The 20,967-nt window shown below is 39.3% G+C and overlaps 1 protein-coding gene across 5 annotated transcripts in view; it reads left to right on the forward strand.

Annotated features, from left to right (window-relative positions):
* DEUP1 (deuterosome assembly protein 1) overlaps nt 1-20,967 on the forward strand; it is a 94,521-nt gene that overhangs the window by 44,724 nt on the left and 28,830 nt on the right. For 3 of the 5 annotated variants that reach the window (XM_073336994.2, XM_073337015.2, XM_073337004.2), the window contains 6 exons: nt 903-1,115; nt 7,535-7,680; nt 8,352-8,457; nt 10,106-10,303; nt 11,073-11,159; nt 15,086-15,285. In XM_073336994.2, coding sequence (XP_073193095.1) covers nt 903-1,115; nt 7,535-7,680; nt 8,352-8,457; nt 10,106-10,303; nt 11,073-11,159; nt 15,086-15,285 — 950 coding nt within the window. Of the gene's footprint in view, nt 1-902; nt 1,116-7,534; nt 7,681-8,351; nt 8,458-10,105; nt 10,304-11,072; nt 11,160-15,085; nt 15,286-15,799; nt 16,011-20,040; nt 20,204-20,967 lie in introns of those variants that run through there. The other 2 variants (XM_073337025.2, XM_073337035.2) reach the window with 2 other exon arrangements.

Consider the following 20,967-nt stretch of genomic DNA (forward strand, 5'->3'; position numbering starts at 1 on the left):
AACCCCTGGCTTTGCCACAGGCCCTGCCCCCACTCCACCCCTTCCCACCCCCTCCCCTGAGCCTGCTGTGCCCTCACTCCTCCCCCCAGAGCCTCCTGCACTCCACAGAACAGCTGATTGGGAGGTGTGGGGAGGGATGGGGAGGCACTGATCAGCGGGGCTGCCAGTAGGCGGGAGGCACTGTTGAGAGGGAGCTGATGGGGGGCTGCTGATGTATTACTGTGGCTCTTTGGCAATGTACATTGATAAATTCTGGCTCTTTCTCCTGCATTATACCTTCAACTCAGATCCCTGTGTAACAGTGCTTTCTAGAAGATTCTGAAGGTACAATTATTCCCCAGTTGAGTGGATCCAAGTGGGCAATCGTCTCAGAGAAGCACAGTTACTGTGTAACTAACTGGGTTTTTTATATGTGGATTGTGTGGTGTTAGCTTAAAAGTCAAGGGCAAATTTCTGCCCTCAAATGCACATACACAACTCTTATTGAGGTTAGTGTATTGGAGGGCAAAATTGCCCTCAACTAATTATTTTTCTGTAGCTATTTGGTCCAAATATATCATTACATTCACATTAGGTCTGTATCTTTCCCTTCTAGGGAAATAAGCACAAGAAGGGAAAACTCTTTGAGAAATTCTGCAAACTTAAATTTTCAGAGTTTCTACCACATTCTTCCATTGAGGGCAAGGGATTTGAGGCCCAATAAAGACAAGAGTGAAACATCCCTTGTCCTTTGGAGAAGCAGCAAGGAAATCCTCCAGCATGCACCAGCCTCTCGTGGTGCTCTATCCAACTCCCACTGTAGTTAATGAAAAGACCACTATTGATTTTATTGGTAGTGAACTGGACCAAAGGGATGAAATATAATTTTTGAATTTCACTGAAATTATTGCCTTGTTTTATAGAAACAGACACAGAATTATCGATTCCAAATCAGCAATAAGAACCAGAAACAGGAAGACGCAGCTACCTCCAGCCAATCCAAAATTGAGAGGGATGAATTCATTATTGAAAAATTAAAGTCAACTGTGAATGAAATAGCAATAAACAGGAATAAGTTACAAGAGGAAAATCTAAAACTGCAACAGGAACTAACAGTGTACCAAACACAGTGCCAGGTAATGACTAGTAACAGTATTTCTTCTCTATAAGTACAGTGGAATAAAGCTAAAGGAATTAATGTTGAAGCATTAATTATTGAGGAATACATTTTCAAAATTCCTTAGGAATGCTTGTATGGAGGATTATTATGTAGAGTACTTTATTTACAAAACCATAATGTGCTGCCAGATGTACCATCTTTTGAATGACACACAAGAGAAAACAAAAATGTTTTTGATATGCAGTACTGTCATTTATTTTATTTTTGTCTGTTTTATACCTCACACTTGACACCTCACACTTCACCAGAGAAACCCAGCTTCATTCACTGTATCTCGTGTATCAATAGCTTTCATGAATTTTGTTTGTCTGGCTTATGTGGAGTAGTGCACAAGATGCTATGAAATTGTATCTAAGTATCTAGAAAAAATGTATGGTAATATATTTTGTTATAGGCAGAGCTGGTAGCACAACCTGCCATTAGGGGGTTGGCCACCACCCTTGAGGCCTGTCAAAGTTGCGGTAGCCTATCCCCTGGTTTTGTGGGTTATAGTGCTGTCCAGAATCTCTGCAGTGCTGTATACTGCAACCCCATCTGCGATATACCCTTCTTTCCCTCAGCTTGCCTTCCATGCCAGAACTTGGGAGGGTATCCTCGGAAGGCAGTCTTACTGGTATCTTTTTTAGTTCTTCTTTGACTAGGGTCCCTATGGGTGCTCCAGTTCAGTGTGATTTTTGGTAGTAATGCCAGCTATGTAGGGCTGTGTGGGCAAACTGCCTTCAGTTTCTTCTCAATCACCTAGGCCTCAGAGTATTTAGCATGCCCACGTTAGAGCTGGTCAAGCTTGCCTCTAACTTTCAGTTAGTTGTAGTGTTTTGTTTAATTTAATGTAGTATTTAGTATTTATTTGCTTTATTCTTGAGAGTCTTTACTTATTTCCCTCAAGCATCCTCTCACCCTCTTCTCCTGGGAGGTCTCCCTCCATTTCAGGAAATATGTCAGGATCATCGGGACTCAAGCATGTGTGACATTTATGCAAATTATTTGCAAATGTCTAATTAAAGTATTTGCATGTATGCAAATTATTTGTATTTTCACGTAAACTTCTGCTTAACAACTAAGCAGCACAACACTTGGCAACTGTGGCAGGAGGGTGGGTGCCTGAAAGGTAGGTTGGTGCTGTTTTGGAGCTGCCTTGGTGGGGAGGTAAGCTGCAGTACATGGATTTGTGGGATGGTCAGGGGGCTGTATGGGTGGAGGTGGCTGAGAGATGCTGGGACATATCTGAGGTTTATGGGGCTGTTTGGACAGAAGTGGTATTGTAGGGGAGGCTGGATGAAGCTGTGTTTGTAGGAGTACCCAAGAGGGAGAAGACGGGGGTAAAGTCATTGCATGAGGGAAGATGCGTGGTAGAATCCTAGAATATCAGGGTTGGAAGAGACCTCAGGAGGTCATCTAGTCCAACCCCCTGCTCAAAGCAGGACCAATCCCCAACTAAATCATCCCAGCCAGGGCTTTGTCAAGCCTGACTTTAAAAACCTCAGAGGAAGGAGATTCCACCACCTCCCTAAGTAACGCATTCCAGTGCTTCACCGCCCTCCTAGTGAAAAAGTTTTTCCTAATATCCAACCTAAACCTCCCCCACTGCAACTTGAGACCATTACATTAGCTTAGGGAAGATAAATTTGTGGGGATGTCCAGGAAGATAGTAGGGGAGGTGTCTGGGAGGAAGAAGGAAAGAGCTGGAGAGGGCATCTTGGGAAAATTGGGATGAGCCAAGTAAGGGTGGTGAAGGGTTAGGGGAGAGCTGGGACCTATTGGGAATGGGGGAGAGAGGAAGCATGGATGAGAGGGACTGGCTGGTTACTATGGCGGGTTGCCTGGGGCTTGTATTGGGCCCCCCTCACCTTCTGTCCTTCCCACCTTTGGTTCCCTGCTCCTTCTGGCTGCTTTTTCCCCCACTGGGCTCCAACAGGGGAGCAGCGAGCCACAGGCCAATTGGCTGCCTGCTCAGCAGGAGCAACAGCAGCTGAGAAAGAGATCTTGGAGTTATTGTGCATAGTTCTCTGAAAACATCCAGTCAGTGTTCAGTGGCAGTCAAAAAAGCTAACAGAATGTTAGGAACAATTAGGAAAGGGATAGATAATAAGACAGTAAATATCATAATGCCACTATATAAATCCATGGTATGCTCACATCTTGAATACAGCATGTAATTCTGGTTGCCCATCTCAAAAAAGATATATTAGAATTGGAAAAGGAACAGAGAAGAGCAATAAACATGAGTAAGGGTTTGGGACAGCTTCCATATGAGGAGAAATTAAAAAGACTGGGACTAAGGGGGGATATAATAGAGGTCTATAAAATCATGACTGGTGTGGAGAAAGTTAATAAGGAAGTGTTATTTATACACCTTCACAAAACACAAGAACTAGGGGTCCCCCAATGAAATCAATAGGTAGCACGTTTAAAATAAACAAAAGGAAGTACTTCTGCACACAACGCACAATCAACCCATGCAACTAATTGCCAGGGGATGTTGTGAAGGCCAAGAGTATAACTGAGTTCAAAAAAGGATTAGATAAGTTAATGAGAATGGGTCCATCAATAGCTATTAGTCAACATGGTCAGGGATACAACCCCATGCTCTAAGTGTCTCTGAGACTCTGTCATATTCTGGGACTGGATGACAGGGGATGGATCACTTGATAATTGTCCTGTTCTGTTCATTCTCTTTGAAGCATCTGGCATTGGCCACTGTCGGAAGACAGGATACTGGGCTAGATGGACCATTGGTCTGACCCAGCATGCCTATTCTTATGTTCTTTAATAACCATAAGCCATGATTAAGGCTCATTCCTGCAGCTTGTTGAACTCAGACTGGGCTGTGGTCTGGAAATATTTGAGGTATGGCCTGTATGTGTGTGTGTGATACTTGGCAGATCTGCGTAGTTCAGCTGGTGGTAGTGAATTCACTAGTGGTAATGAATTTACATGACAACTTCGTCACACACATCTAACAAAGAAGTTGAACAGGTACAGGGAAGAGTTAAGAGTAAAGTTGGTCAGAAATTTTGGAAAATACTAATTTGTCAAAACAGAAAGTTTTTGTAGGAAAGTGTTGGTTGTGACTAATTATTTGACTAAGAAGAGTTCAGAAAAAAAGTTTTGAAATTTTCTGAAATGTTTCCTTTGATATCTTCAACAAAAAAAATCACATTTTCCGGTTTTAAATGTCTTTTTGGTTTGAAATTTAAGCTAATTAGAATAAAAAACATTTTGAAAATATCAAAACAAAATGGCCTAGTTAAGGCACCTAGTGGACAAATGAAGCACTGTTTGTGAGTAAAACTGCTGGCTTGTTGAAGGTTTAAATGTAGCTGCAGTCTGGGTTCTTTGAATTATAAAAGTGCTACTGCTTTTATTATTTAATATCCATTCCTGCTCAATTCCAAAGCAGGAGTTATATGATTATAAATATAGTAATAAGAATTTGCTGAGTTTGAGTCCACTCACTATCACCCCACAAGGAGCTGACAGATTCCTGGAATCCAAAACTTTCCTGCCTGTTTCGAAGCAATGACAGTGTTATACAGGGAATTTAGCTGAAAAGCATGCAGGATTCAGCAGCCAAACTAGAAGGCCTTGCAGAATTTCTGGGCTATAGTAAATGCTTGACAATACATTCATACATTTAAAATCAATTCTTAAAAGAATCAAACTCTAAGGTAGCCATGAGTAAGTCCTTGTAGCCTCTATTAAGAGTTTATTAAATTTAATTTTTACTTGGATATGCTCAGAGATGCACTTCGGTGTTTAACTAAAGCTTTTAACCCTTTAAACAAAGGGCCAGCCCAGTGGTGGAGTTGTAGCACAATGCTTTGAAATGCTAGAGATCTTATACACAATTCAAGCTTGGTCCACCCCTCTGAAGCCAACAAAGGCTGTGAGAATTTAGTCAGTATGCCCACCTCCTGTAGGAGAGAGGGAGTGCTTCACATCACCCTTCAGCAACCTTTTCAGGCAAAGAAAATCACAGTCCTCTTCTTTGGTTAGAAGAAAGGTCACTCTAATCTGAGATTCTCTCTCTCTCCCCTGCCCCCCACCCCCGTTTTTTGGGGAATAAACCCTTTGAAGGGACTCACTTGCAATAGCTGTTCTGGATTCACTCTTCTGAGATTTGAATTTCCATGGTCATTTTTGAAGTTTAAAAAGCTTTCTTTTCACTTTTAAATGTATTGAAATAAAATGAAGAAGTGATGAAAAACACTTAACATTTTCTTAGCATACTATCTTAAAGGCAAAGTCCACTACCATTGGAACATCCTTGTTTCTTTTATCTACTACTTGGTTTTTTTTGCCAGTGCTCGAAAGTTATGTTTTCAAATTATATGCTCATATTTTGTTATAATTGTGCTGGTTATAATGAGGGCTTATACAAAAATGTTATTATTTCAAGCATAATACTGTTGCCCTTTTTGACCCAAGCAGCTAGTCAGAGTTTGGGGTCCTCTGGGTGTTCCAATTGGGAGTAGAAATTAGTGTTAGGTATTTCTTTGATGCAGTTTTGTGTATTTACAAAGAATGTACAAAGTCCTGTGGTCTCCGAATGCAGAAGGAATCAAATAGCAGGAAACAGCTTCTTTTGCTTACAGCATCAAGAGCACTCTTATGAGCCTGCACTCTGACTCAAAAGTCTCTCTCCAGGTTTTTTCCAGGATCAGCCACCATGTTCCTTTAGGCTGTCTTTTTCTTGTCTGTTCTCAGCTTTTTAGTGTAATCACACACACACATCCATGCTTGCTCACTTCTGGGCAGGTTCACACACTCATTTTGCCTTAGGTGGGGCTTATGCTTACAGTTAGGGTGAGTTCACACCTATCAGTCTCAATCACATAACAAGCTTTCACCAAGCTCATAACAATATGATGTTTACGTGTCAGTTGTTTGTCACATTTTTAATGCTAAGAAATGAAAGGTGAAGTAGGATCAACACTAGAGAAATCTGAGGGCAAAGCTCAATAGTGATAGTTTGAAACCTTGTATAGTTCATGCTATAAATAAATTGTCATCTCTGACTAGCTTATGCTCATATAAATGTGTTAGTCTCTAAGGTGCAACAAGTTCTCCTTTTTTTTTTTTTTTTTTGGAGATGAATGAGTGCATGTTTTAGCTAGACAGATTCTACTTCAGAGTGGCCTCTGCATGTTCCCACATGTAGAATCTAGTCACATACACTGCAAGCTTCTGGAAGTTTTTAGAGAGTGTCTGTTGGAGCCATTCACCTCCTTCCTAATCTTCTCCTTATTCAGGATTCCAAGGATATAAAATGTTAGACCTCAATGTTAGGAAAATATAAAATACCACTAAATGATGCCACTGAATCCTGCATCATAGAGTGTGATCTAGAACAGTAGTCCTCAACCAGGGGTCTGTGGTCTCCTGGGGGGCCACAAGCAGGTTTCAGGGGGTCCACCAAAATAAACTGGGCTTCAGCCCTGGGTGGTGGGACTCAGGGAGGGAGCGCGCGCCACCTCTACCCCCTGTGTCACCTCAGTGGGCCACCCAGCCTGCAGGTCAGCACCAACAAAAAGTTTCACACTAAGTTAAAAAATATATATATTAATTTTTTTATTTCTGTATTCGCAAAAAGAAAAGGAGTACTTGTGGCACCTTAGAGACTAACAAATTTATTTGAGCATAAGCTTTCGTAAAGCTTATGCTCACAAATTTATTTGAGCATAAGCTTTCGTAAAGCTTATGCTCAAATAAATTTGTTAGTCTCTAAGGTGCCACAAGTACTCCTTTTCTTTTTGCGAATACAGACTAACACGGCTGCTACTCTGAAACCTGTTATTTTTATATGTATATTATGCTTTTCTTTTTATATTATATATATATGTGTGTGTGTAACTGTATAACTATCAATTTAATTCAGCTTTTAATCTATTGGGTATGCAGAAAAACAGTTGTTGTGGCACAGGTGGGTCATGAAGTTTTTATAACATATTGGGGAGTGGGGGGGGCTCAGAAAAGAAAAAGCTTGAGAACCCGTGGTCTAGACAGAACTTGTAGCAAACTGGAACTGTTCTGGAAAACTTAAATAAAATGAGAAGTTACCATAATGCTGTAGAAGGTTTCCTATGAATATGTCAGAGACAAATGCATCTTAGCACTGTATGACCTAAAGAACTTCAAGTATCTTATTTTTGAGCGACATTTTTGGAGAGAGAGACTGACTGTTGAAAACCTTACAAAAGCAATGCCTTCTCCAAAATAGGAACTGGCCTCAGAATAAAAGCAATTTTTCAAATAAAAATTGCTTCTTAAATTCATATTAAATATGTAATATAAAGTATATGTCAGCATATTTATGCTACAAGACCATTGAATTTAAAGTCACTATTGAGTCATTTTGATCATTTATTTATTTAGAACATGGAGGCAGGACTTTCAGAGATGAGAAATGAGTTGCAGTCACGTGATGCCCTCTGGAGAGGGATGGAAGCAGAATTCCAGCAGTTGCGTAAAGAATTATTGAAAATTGGAGAATGTAAAAACATCCAAGAAAATCAAATGAAGTATGTATTTGAAAGACATCATTTACATTGTAAAGAATTTGTGAGCTAAATAACTTTTTTCTTCCCTTTGGTTTATATTGGGATTTTTTAAAAGATCTTGTAGATTAGAAAATCAAATTCATGTTTGAATTAATATTTTAGTAATTTTATTTTATGAGATTGTAATCAATAGCTAGACACACAGTTAAACAGTTTTCATGATGCCTAATTGTTTAAAATATGTTTTATATGGCTTTATATGCTCATTTGATTAAAGGAAAACCTTTCCTTTGGTCTAGGTACTCTAACACAGTTTAAAAAAATACATTGATTAAAAAAACAAGACTCTCTAACACTCCCACCCCTTGATAACAATTTGTATGATTTTTACAGCTAGGCTAGTAAATGTTTTTTGCTGTAGCCATGTGGCATTATATGGCATGTGGTTCACAAGTGATTTCAGGATTCTTTCAGCAGACAGATGGTTCATAGATCTACCAAGCTCCACCCTGGTTTAGGTGACCAAATCTTCTGCCTTTTCCATAAGAGGGTAGCCCTTCCCTGATTGAATGGTGAGGCAAAAACTTCTGTAAGCTGTGGCTCATGGCATTGTCTGCCCACTTCATGGGTTTTTCTTATGTAGGAAACAATTTGACTCTCAATAATTATTATTAATGCTTTTTTATGTAAAGGCTTCAATCAGCCTATGCACAATGTATTCAGGAACTGGAAGACAAAAAAGCGGACCTATTAAAGTTAGAACAACACCAGGAAAGTCAGCGAAAAGAGCTAAACAAGGTATTCCACATTTGTAAATATTTTGAAATCTTAGTTGTAATAGAGTTTGTTTGTTTTTAAGTATTAAGGCAAAATCATGACCTTGCTTATATGAATACACCAAAGTGCATAGGAGAATAGCTGCATTTTCACAGGTAGGAAGGAAGCTTATGTGTGTACTGTGTTCCCAGAAGGAATAGGACAGCTGTACACTCAACACTATTGTGTACTGGGCAAACACCAGAACTGGACGCAACATGCAAATAGAGGCAGAGACCCATGTCAAAGGGGCACAGTCATGGAAATAACTCCCCTACACAGACCATTTAGGCCGAAACATAAGCTGCACTGGCTGAACAGTTGGAGCAAGTTAGCATGGGCACCTTGGAATACAATACACATAACACAGCTCAGTGCAGGGCTTCTTTGGCTGAACTGTTTTCAGAGTAGCAGCCATGTTAGTCTGTATCCGCAAAAAGAAAAGGAGGACTTGTGGCACCTTAGAGACTAACAAATTTATTTGAGCATAAGCTTTGGTGAGCTACAGCCATACTTCTCGTACAGGACCCTGGTGAGGTCAGTGTAGCAGTGGCATGAGGTGACATATGGCTTGGTGGGTCGCTATACCAAAAATGGCTGTGTTACTCTCTCTGGTGTGTAGGGGATGCCCTGCCCTTTCTTCACACATACAGCTTACGCTATGACCAGGGATGTGAGCAGCAGCATCTGCAATTGGGAGCAGCCTACGTGGCTGCTGAAGCAGATTTATAGTGACTTTGACATGAGGTCATGATCTATCCCTCAGATGTTTATATCTAAATTTAATTGCTTTAAAATGTTTATATTTTTGTAATAAAATGAAAATATCATCAACTATTGATCATGTTCATTATTATGGGAAACTAATTAAAACAAATTCAGATGTAGTTTGGCTGGTTTTTGTTCTTGCTCCTAGGTAATATGAGACTCTTCTGGTGTTGCATTATTTGTTACTGGCAGAAGGATAATGTGACCCACAATCTCTTTATAGACACTCTGGAGTACGAGACAGAGGAAGGTTTTGCAGAAAATATTACTTTAAATGTTATGTATTATAGCAGCAGTATCTGTCATAAAGTGACTTTGGTGGCAAATTTTTATTCTGTGATAGCTAATACTAATAAGAGCTCTGTTCCATAATACTGTATAAGCTCTTTATTTTTGTGATTATTTCTCATAAAGAACTTCTGTGGGTTCATTTTGAGTTAAATGAGTGCTTTTAAGACAGCCTAAACTAATTTAGAAGTAAGGTAAATACATCTTAGTAAGTAATACCTTTCAATAGATTTATTTTGTCTTAAGGTATAATTATTAAAATTAATATTTTTATAAACCCTATGCTTATTGTTTGTTTGTTGTTGTGAATTTAAATATTATTACCACTTTTGACATCAGGGAAATAGACAAATGAACTAAAGAATAAATTATGGATTGTGAAAAGATGCTGAATAAAGAAAAAAGTTAATTGCATTGAATCATAAAGACAGTTTATTTTAAAATTGCCTTAAAATTGCTGATATTTAGAAGAGTTGGTGTACTGGAATAGGGGAGGAAAAATCACTAGTAGTTGATAAGCGATGTGATCTTATATACTGCATAAACATTGTCTTTGGAAACATATTTGCTACAGATAAGGGACCATCTTTATCAAGAGAAGCAGTCCCATAGCTCTGAGCAGGAAAGAATGAGGACAGAAATCTCTGACCTGACAGAAGAGCTTCATCAGAAGGAGATCACTATAGCAACTATCATGGAGAAAGCTACTCTTCTGGAAAGAAAGTTAAAAATGGAGTTAGAGATAAAAGAAAAATTGTTAGCAAAACAACAGGTAAGCAAGCAAGCAAAAAAAAAAAAAAAAAAAAGACTAGGTCATTCTCCAGCTCAGTACTGATAATGACATACATTGCTTAAAAAAAAAAAAAAAATTACATCTTGTGCTTTAGTTTTCATCGGCCTGCTATTATATTCAAGCTTTATGAAATAATAATACGAAAATAAAGCGAAATGGTGCCAGAACAATAAAGGACCAGTAAATGTCATTTGTGCAACATCTAACTTTAACATATGGTCCCATTTAGATCATCAGTACTGTGGTTACATTTAAGCACATAGAAGATCTTGAAAAATTCTAAGTTGGTTTTATTATGCCTACTACATCATTAAAATTGTTCATTAGATTATCCAGAAAATTTGTTTAATTTTGACAGCTCTTTTTAACCTGTTGATTAAAGAATGTTTATGAAATTGTTTGGAGAAGCCTGTCAGTTGTAAAGCTCGATTGTTAATCTTGCAGTATTGTAAATCATTGTAAACTTCAGTTTTAAAAACAAATAAGCTCCATCCCTTACTCACATATTTGAAAACATCTGGGTAGCAGAAACACAATTTACCCAAACCCTTGAGATTTAGAGGTGCTCATTTCTGCTTATGTTGGGAATTTAATGCTTCTTGTATTCAAGAAAAGCTTTCACTATATTAGTGTCATGATTCTTTATGAATGTTTTGAGTAAAGTATAAAATTAAACTTCTACAGAACTATACTGAATATTTTATAGCTAATATTGTTAAGTTCAACTAGGAATTTAATTTTTCCCCAGTTGTCAGAGATGAGGTATGAAGCTATCAGATCGGAAAACACACATTTGAAGAAGATGATAGAAAATTTGGAGTCTAGAAGATACATGGTAATTTTTGTAGCTGTAAAATATACAAAGCAGTTATTTATGTTTGTTGATGTAATGATCTCGGGGTTAATTAAATAACAAACCAGTGAATGAGAAAGGAATAAGACTTTAATAAAAGAAACTGGAGAGCTTCTGCACACAGCCATGCGGTGTTCCCAACCCTGGCCTCTAGGGAAAAACTCCAAATTCCTACACTAACAACATTGTCTCTTATGAGGGAACATCTCCAAATCACAATCTTTCATAAATATTGTGAAAGTTTGTCCCTCTTTGGTGCCCCGTGATGTGCTGAGATACCACTGAGCCTGTCTGTTATGCCAATCTGGGCACCCTTTGTACTTGTCTTGCTGAGCCAAGCTATTAAGCTTCCTCCAGCACATGGGGTTATGTTATAAACAAGAAATAAGTTTATTAACTACAAAAGGTGAATTTTAAGTGAATATAAAAGATAACAGACAGAACAAAGTAGATTACTGAGCAAATAAACCGAAGTACGCAAACTAAGCTCAATTTACTTAAGAGAATCATAGAATATTAGGGTTGGAAGAGACCTCAGGAGGTCATCTAGTCCAATCCCCTGCTCAAAGCAGGACTCACACCAACTAAATCATCCCAACCAGGGCTTTGTCAAGCCAGGCCTTCAAAACCTCTAAGGATGAAGATTCCACCACCTCCCTAGGTAACACATTCCAGTGCTTCACCACCCTCTTAGTGAAATAGTGTTTCCTAATATCCAACCTAGACCTCCCCCACTGCAACTTGAGACCATTGCTTCTTGTTCTGTCATCTGCCACCACCAAGAACTGCCTAGCTCCATCCTCTTTGGAACCCCCCTTCAGGTAGTTGAAGGTTGCTATCAAATCCCCCCTCACTCTTCTCTTCTTCAGACTAAATAACTGCAGTTCCCTCAGTCTCTCCTTGTAAGTCAATTACAAAATGTAATTTCTTACCTTAAATGTTATTTTAGGCAGATTGCAAAGTTTCTGTGGCTCAGGGTTCCAGTTATATTTCTTTTCAGACTGGACCCCTGTCTCAGTCTGGACTTTCTCCCTGCCTCCCCTTCAAGTGGCTTTAGCGGTCTTTCTTCTTGGGCACACAGGCCATGAAGAGGAGTCCCGTTTGCCTTCCTCCCCACCCTTAAATAGGATTGACATAAGGCGGGTATCCTTTGTTTCCCAAACTTGACCCCCCCGCCCCTTCCTTCCTTCCAGTGGAACCTTACAAGAAGTCCCAGGTAATGTTTAGTATCAGGTGACAAGATCACCTGACCTAGTAGTGTCACAGTTATGTCCCCGAACACCTCCAGGAGGGAGAGAGATTAGTATCTTCATGATTTTGTTGTTCCTTCCTGATAGCTCATCAAATTTGATGGCCTGTTGTCTGGTGGGTGTCTTCCCAATACACACCCAGTTGTAATTGTTACATAGTCCAGATTTCTAATTTTAGATACAGAAATGATACATGCATACAAATTGGATAATCACATTCAGTAAATTATAACCTTTCCAATTGTATCGTACAAGATCCATCTTGCATAAAGTACATCTCCATTTATCATATCCATAACATAAGCATATTTCCAAGAATTCTAAGGCATTCTAATTCAGCTTAATGGAGCTTCCCAACCATTATAAATATAAATATGTAGGTGCCTATATTGTATCTCATTCATACACTTTTATTTTAAACATTTATCAGTGAAATCTGTAGACCTTTTTTTCCCCTTTAAGAACCAGATGAATTTATTCATTAGTAGAAAACAAACATTATTTGCAACTTTAATTACTAACATTATGACAAACTATGCATAAAAAGCTGCTTATTTTGAAGTATTTCCTTCATGGATTTTCATTTGTGTTACATAAGAGCCCAATTCTTTGACGTACTAAGCACCTCCAGTAGAATTCGGAGCTTCCTCAATGTCTGTGGAAGTTAATGGGGGTTAAAGATGCTCAAAACTATGAAGAAGATGCCCAGCATTTTGCAGATATTAGCCTTTAACTAGTTAGCCCTTCTTCACCTTTCCAATTCTTCTAACGCCAAAAATCTGACAAGAGCTTCTTTTTTGTACTAGTTGAAATTTTGGTTGAATCAGTGAGCTTTTGGACCTGCCAAACTAATTCATTTTACAGTAGCTTTTATAATGACAGTCTTTCAAAGTCACCTCTGAGGGTAGTGTTGGAATTGGATTTCAATCTCTAAACTCAGTTACCATTTTTTTTTCTATTGCATCTTTTTGAACTCCAGGGAAGCCTATTTGTTTATAAACAAATGTCTAAGAAGATGTCTCCAGATTTTTTATCAATAGTCTGACATGTCTTTCTAGATGTTTTGCCTTTGACACCAACGTATTGCTACTATATATAGTGTTTAAACGAATAGTCTGATAATGCCTTTGTGTATTTTTTCTTATTATTCTTTAGTGGAAATATTACTTGAGGAAGAAATATAGTTAAATCAACTGCAAGCTTTGGCAGCTAAGGACTGCTTTCATAGCTTAGTTTTTCAAGGAGAGTAATTCAAATACACCAAACAATTTTACTACTCTACTGCCTTGAATGCATTGTTTGTGGAAAAATTCTAATTTAATTTTATTGTGTTTCAAAGGCTATTATTCCCTCTATCCCATTTATGTAGTTCTTTTTCTCTAGAAGCATTTCTACCGGTGTATCATTTACTATGAATGCTGTTTCAGAGTAGCAGCCGTGTTAGTCTGTATCCGCAAAAAGAAAAGAAGTACTTGTGGCACCTTAGAGACTAACAAATTTATTTGAGCATAAGCTTTTGTGAGCTACAGCTCACTTCATTGGATGCATGCAGTGGAAAATACAGTAGGACGATTTTATATACACAGAGAACATGAAACAATGGGTGTTACCATACACACTGTAACGAGAGTGATCAGGTAAGGTGAGCTTTTACCAGCAGGAGAGAAAAAAAACCTTTTGTAGTGATAATCAAGATGGGCCATTTCCAGCAGTTGACAAGAATGTGTGAGGAACAGTAGGGGGGAAAAATAAACCTGGGGAAATAGTTTTACTTTGTGTAATCACACATTCACTCCCAGTCTTTATTCAAGCCTAATTTAATGGTGTTCAGTTTGCAAATTAATTCCAATTCAGCAGTCTCTCATTGGAGTCTGTTTTTGAAGTTTGTTTTTTTTTGTAATATTGCGACTTTTAGATCTGTTATCAAGTGACCAGAGAGATTGAAGTGTTCTCTGACTGGTTTTTGAGTGTTGCAATTCTTGACATCCAATTTGTGTCCATTTATTCTTTTACGTAGAGAGTCTCGACTGTCCGGTTTGGCCAATGTACATGGCAGAGGGGCATTGCTGGCACATGATGGCATATATCACATTTGTAGTGGGACTGGGAGTGGATGTGTCATTACACAAAGTAAAACTATTTCCCCATGTTTATTTTTCCCCCCTACTGTTCCTCACACGTTCTTCTCAACTGCTGGAAATGGCCCATCTTGATTATCACTACAAAAGGGTTTTTTTTCTCTCCTGCTGGTAATAGCTCACCTTAACTGATCACTCTCGTTATAGTGTGTATGGTAACACCCATTGTTTCATGTTCTCTGTGTATATAAAATTGTCCTACTGTATTTTCCACTGCATGCATCCGATGAAGTGGGCTGTAGCCCATGAAAGCTTATCATTCTTGACGTCTGATTTGTGTCCATTTATTCTTTTACGTAGAGACTGTCCGGTTTGGCCAATGTACATGGCAGAGGCGCATTGCTGGCACATGATGGCATATATCACAAGTACTCCTTTTCTTTTTGTGAATGCTGTGTGATTACATATGGTAACTAAGTATTTAGCAAACAGTGTTGCCTTGTGTTTCATGTTAAAAAATATTAATTCTAGTTACAGTGAAAAAATGCCCATTTAATGATGATTTTATTTTCTTCCACAGACCATAGATTTATCTAACACAGAACATGAGAGTTACACAGCTTCCATTCATGAACTGGAGAGTGAGAATGAAAGGTTACGAAATAATCTTGGTAAATTGCAGAGTGATTCAGAAACATCAATATTGGCTACTCTGGATAGATATGGAGAAACAAAGCACACTAAGCAAATCCAATTAGAAATGCAAGAAAAGGAAGAGAGGTAAAATTTAAGTTGCAAAGATACATTAATTTTTCCATAAGCGTTTCGTAAGCATCTTTTAAAAGAATCAAATCCTGAAGTCCTTACTCCATTTTTGTTAATTTAAAACTCCTACTACCTCAATAGACATTTAGTCCAATTAGCAAGCAAGTAAGGCTGCAGAATTTGGCCAGAATTTAAATTATTAAAACATCTGTTTATTATTTATAGATTATTTTTGTGCTGTTTCTTCTCAAATCAGTAAAAATTTTGAAGATAACAAAGTACATTGGCACCTAATACTGGAGACCCATGGAAGCCAGTGGGAATTTGCAACTGTTTAATATTGCAGAATTGTACTCAATGGATATAAACTCTGGTTTCTGACTTGCAGGCAATATTACAATATAATAACATCGGAAATCTGATATTATAAATTTAGCAATAAATCAGGACTATAATTATAATTTTAGTGTTGACATCTGCTCTTATACAAAAAATTCTCATTTTTGTTTGTCCACTGGTTATGGTGCAGGAACTCCAGTGTGTGCGAGGGTGCCTAACTGAAGAGAATAGAGGAAATTTGCAAGACAATATAGGACTACATCTAATTTTCATATACATTTATATTAATTTTATTATCAAAATATACACAACCATAATTTGTGTTTGCCCTCAATCTTCCTTGATAATATACTAATAGAAATATTTTTTGTTTGTTCTGAGCAATAAAAATTGGCAGTTTATCAGTTTTGTCTTCACCCTTCAGTCACAGAGATAAGTTAGTCAGGAACACATTTTTATGACTCCAGGGGATACCTCTGAACTCTGACACTAACCTGTGCATCTTATGTTGTTCAAATATGAGGGGAAATTATGGTTCCATTTACTTATTTAGATGTGTATACACACTAAAAAAGAGCAAATATCCATGTGTTAGGGGCACCCAGAACATAACTGAAATGTATATCTATCTATCTATAAAAATACTGAAACATATCTAAAGTACAGCAGTACAATTCAGTATGGCCCACTACCAGCAAATCAAGGAATTCAAAAGCTTAAATCGCCCTCCAACAATTCCCCACTCTGACATTTCCTCCCCCAATTTTGAATTCCTGTGAAAAGATGAGCTTTTCAGAATGCCCTGAACATCTTCAAGTTCAGGCTACTTGGGCCAAAACCTTTCATCCCAAACTATTTGCCCAACAAAAAAACAAAAATATACATGTAACGGTGGAGCACCCCCTTATGGCCAGGGATTGCTTTACAAGAACCTTCTCCCTATTAGCCCCCTATTGCAAGCCCCTTTAAGCACTACACACTGTCTTAGTTGTAGCTTACAACACCCCTTTCTGGGTCTGGTTTAATATCAAATAAAGTTCACACAATCCTCACAGTCCTTAATCACAATGAATCCCACACATAAAGTCCAGGAGAGTGAGTTTGTGTGTGTATGGGGGTGGGGGGGATGTGAGAACCTGGATTTATGCAGGAAATAGCCCAGCTTAATTGTCATGCACATTGTGTAAAGAGTTATCACTTTGGATGGGCTATCACCAGCAGGAGAGTGAATTTGTGTGGGGGGGTGGAGGGTGAGAAAACCTGGATTTGTGCTGGAAATCACTTTAGATAAGCTATTACCAGCAGGACAGTGGGGTGGGAATAGGTATTGTTTCATATTCTCTGTGTATATATAAAGCCTGCTGCAGTTTCCACGATATGCATCTGAAGAAGTGAGCTGTAGCTCACGAAAGCTTATGCTCTAATAAATTGGTTAGTCTCTAAGGTGCCACAAGTCCTCCTTTTCTTTTTGCGAATACAGACTAACACGGCTGTTACTCTGAAACCTGTAATTTAACAGTTCATACTTAGCTCCCATTCTTGAGCCACACCCAAAGCTCTTCCTCTGTCAATCTGCTCCACCCAAATCCAGTAATCCTGTCTGGGTGGAGCTCACTCTTTTGGCCCGGGCTTCCCTCTGCATCAGTATCTCCCTTCATCTGACACAGAATGCAATCTATATATTGCCCTCCTCGAGAGAGCTCCTCCTGATTGGCTGGAAGAGAGGCGAGCCCTGCCCCGTCAGACATTACAGAGCTCCTGATCCTAGACCACTAAAGGAACTGTGTTCAAGGGTTTTTCCCACCTTATGCAACTCCTAATATCATATTCTGGGTCCATTTTTCATTCTAACACCTGAAACCAGGTCTTCTGGCCCCCGTATTCTTAAAGGGCTAGTATGCCCTGTTACATTACAGGAATCACATCACCATTAAAGTAAAATGCAGCCATCATTAGGATGACAGGATGGCAGCCAAAGGGCAGCCACCATATAGTATTTTGCACAACAGTGGACATAGCTGAAAATGCACCAAAGGAAATTCTTTTCTCTTAGAGAGTACCATGGGATTATTATTAATTATTATTGATGTAACGCTTCTGCTAGGTGACATCGACAGCACCAAGGGTCTGTTCCATATCTAGGGGTTTCTCTTAACATTACAAAACCAAATTGTCTCCGGCCTCCATCCAGAAATCTGGAAAAACTAAACGCCACCCCTGGGTGCCTCTAAGAGGCAATGTTTCCCCACTTGCAAGCACTGAGTCTGTGGATAACAAAAGAAAACTTTATTAAAAGCAGAGGGATACATAGCATTAACTTGGGAAAGCACCACCACAACAACTCAGAAGTAAGTAAACAATAAGTAAAGTAACTAATTAAAGTACCCTCCCCACAGGATCTTGGGCAGCAGTCCTTTGCCTCAGTTTCCCACCTTGTAATGTGAAAATCCAATGAATGAATATCCCTTAAACATACCACTTCCTTTTTCCCTCCACTGGACCCCACTGATGGTTTGTTGTCTGAGGTTAGTGAAGTGCCACAGTCTAGGGGTGAATTCAGGTGGGACAACCTCCCAGCCCACCGTTGAGGGTTGGCAGAGTGATGCTGTTGACTCTGCTCACCGCTGTTGCTGCCACCTCTGTCGCTACTTGCAGTCATTGCTTCCTCTTGCTTCTTGCCAGCATTGTAGTCACTGGCACTGTTTGCCACTGTCACTCCACCAGTCCATTTGTAATTTCAGCTCTTACTGATTTCACAGGGTAGCAGGCAACTTCACTGATACTGCCTCGTATGCATTATATTTTGTCACAATACTGGCCACACCATGAGGTCTAAGGCTCAGGGCCTACCCCAGCTTATCAGAAACTTCAGCTCTAGCAATCACACAGAAGAAAGAAGGATTCACAACTGAGTCTGATCAGCTCTGTCTAAACACTGGAAAAGGAAGTTCAAATGGTTTTAGTACCCTTTAAATAAGTCCACACAACCAGATAAAAACACCTGTCCACAGCCATCTCTTTCACTTGGATTTGGCATCACTACCACTCACTTAGCGAGTTAATTTAGGGTGATCCTCCTCAATTAAGGCATATTAAATATAGTTCTACTGCTCTTTACTCATACAAGAAGGATAATGATAATACATTACCCCTACATCCAAGACTAAAGTGAATTTTAACCCAGACCAGCCAAAACTGATCACTTGGCAAAGCAGGCTAGTCTGCTGATCACCTAGGTAAAGTAGGTGTGTCTTTGAAAATAAGGTCTTCTCCTGAAGTCTTTCCCCCCAGTTCATCAATTGATGGCAGGGGAGAGCTCATTCAGACAACTACGTTTAGATTGTGATAGCACCTAGGAGCTCCAGTCATGGCTATGCCCCCCTTGTGTTAGGCACTGCACAAACACAGAACAAAACCATGGTCCTTGCCCCAAAGAGTTTACACTCTAAAGATCTTCAGTGACAGGCAGACCAGACAAGAGCACAGTTTTTAAGGATTCAGCAGAAAAACCCACACAAATTAAACTCTATAAAACTCAGTTTATGCTTATCAGCTGGTTGAAGAGCTGTATATATATTCCTTGAATTTTAGTCTTAGTGAGTCTGTTTTTTTCTAACTTGAAGCTTAGAGGAAAATTGTGGCTTTGAGTGCTCTGGAATGCTGTGGTATTGGAGCACTTTGTGTGTTTTAGAAGGAAGCATAACTATGGTGGTCACAATGCCTCCAGGGGCATTGGAGGAGCCTGATGAGGAAAGATGTGGTCTCCTCTGCCTATATTCTTATGCTGACACCAACGAGACTACTCCCATACTTACAGTTAAGCAAGTGCTTAAATGCTTTGCTGGACTGAGGCCAGAGTATATAGTGCCATGTGAGATCATAATGAGGAAGTATATTCTTTGTGCAGGTAATGATGTACTTTGTCGAACCCATTACCGTAATTTGTAAGAGGAGTCTTTTTGTGTCTTTTAAATAGTAAGTGTTGAATGTAACAGTTGAATTACACAGTTTGTGTACTTCTAGCAAGCAGCACAGACTAAATAGTGCTTTTCCCCCACCAAAAAGTAGCATAAACTGAGATTAACACCACACAGCTAATTATAACCCAAAGAACCAAGGAGAAACAAACAAACAATTACCAGCCCAACCATTGCTGATTTTGTTAGGAGACTCAAAATCCTGCTCACTCTATACAAACAGTCCAATGTCTATACAATCATAAAATCTTACTGGGGAAGTTAACTGTCTATATGTTGCAAAGTTCATTCATTGATTAAATCCTCATATCCATATTATTTTATTATCTTTTCACTTTCTCTATAACTTTTTTCATGCGTAACAGCATAGTTTGAAAATATAACATTTTTGAGTCTGTATGTGACTCATCTCTGCCAAATGGAAACTATTGTGTTGTTTCATTGTTCTGTAAAGGGCTCTTTGTATTGGTATCCTTTTCTTCAACGGTGTGGCTCGAATAACGGGAGCAAGATCTGAAGTGAATGACTATTAAACGTATGAAGCTTGTCATGGTCTTATCTTAGTTTACTAAGATAGGCAGAGACGGGCTCCACCTAACGAAGAGAGGGAAGAGCATCTTCACAAGCAGGCTGACTAACCTAGTGAGGAGGGCTTTAAACTAGGTTCACCGGGGGAAGGAGATCAAAGCCCTGAGGTAAGTGGGGAAGTGGGATACCGGGAGGAAGCACGAGCAGGAGTGCGTGAGAGGGGAGGGCTCCTGCCTCATACTGAGAAAGAGGGGCGATCAGCGGGTTATCTCAAGTGCCTATACACAAATGAAAGAAGCCTGGGAAACAAGCAGGGAGAACTGGAAGTCCTGACAAAGTCAAGGACAAAGTGATTGGAATAACAGAGACTTGGTGGGATAACTCACATGACTGGAGTACTGTCATGGATGGATATAAGCTGTTCAGGAAGGACAGGCAGGGCAGAAAAGGTGGGGGAGTTGCATTGTATGTAAGAGAGCAGTATGACTGCTCAGAGCTCAAGTATGAAACTGCAGAAAAACCTGAGAGTCTCTGGATTAAGTTTAGAAGTGTGAGCAACAAGGGTGATGTCGTGGTGGGAGTCAACTATAGACCACCGGACCAGGGGGATGAGGCGGACGAGGCTTTCTTCCGGCAACTTGCAGAAGTTACTAGATCGCCTGCCCAGGTTCTCATGGGAGACTTCAATCACCCTGATATCTGCTGGGAGAGCAATACAGCGGTGCACAGGCAATCCAGGAAGTTTTTGGAAAATGTAGGGGACAATTTCCTGGTGCAAGTGCTGGAGGAACCAACTAGGGGCAGAGCTCTTCTTGACCTGCTGCTCACAAACCGGGAAGAATTAGTAGGGGAA

Source organism: Lepidochelys kempii, chromosome 1, assembly GCF_965140285.1.
Source record: "Lepidochelys kempii isolate rLepKem1 chromosome 1, rLepKem1.hap1, whole genome shotgun sequence".
Taxonomy (NCBI): domain Eukaryota; kingdom Metazoa; phylum Chordata; order Testudines; family Cheloniidae; genus Lepidochelys; species Lepidochelys kempii.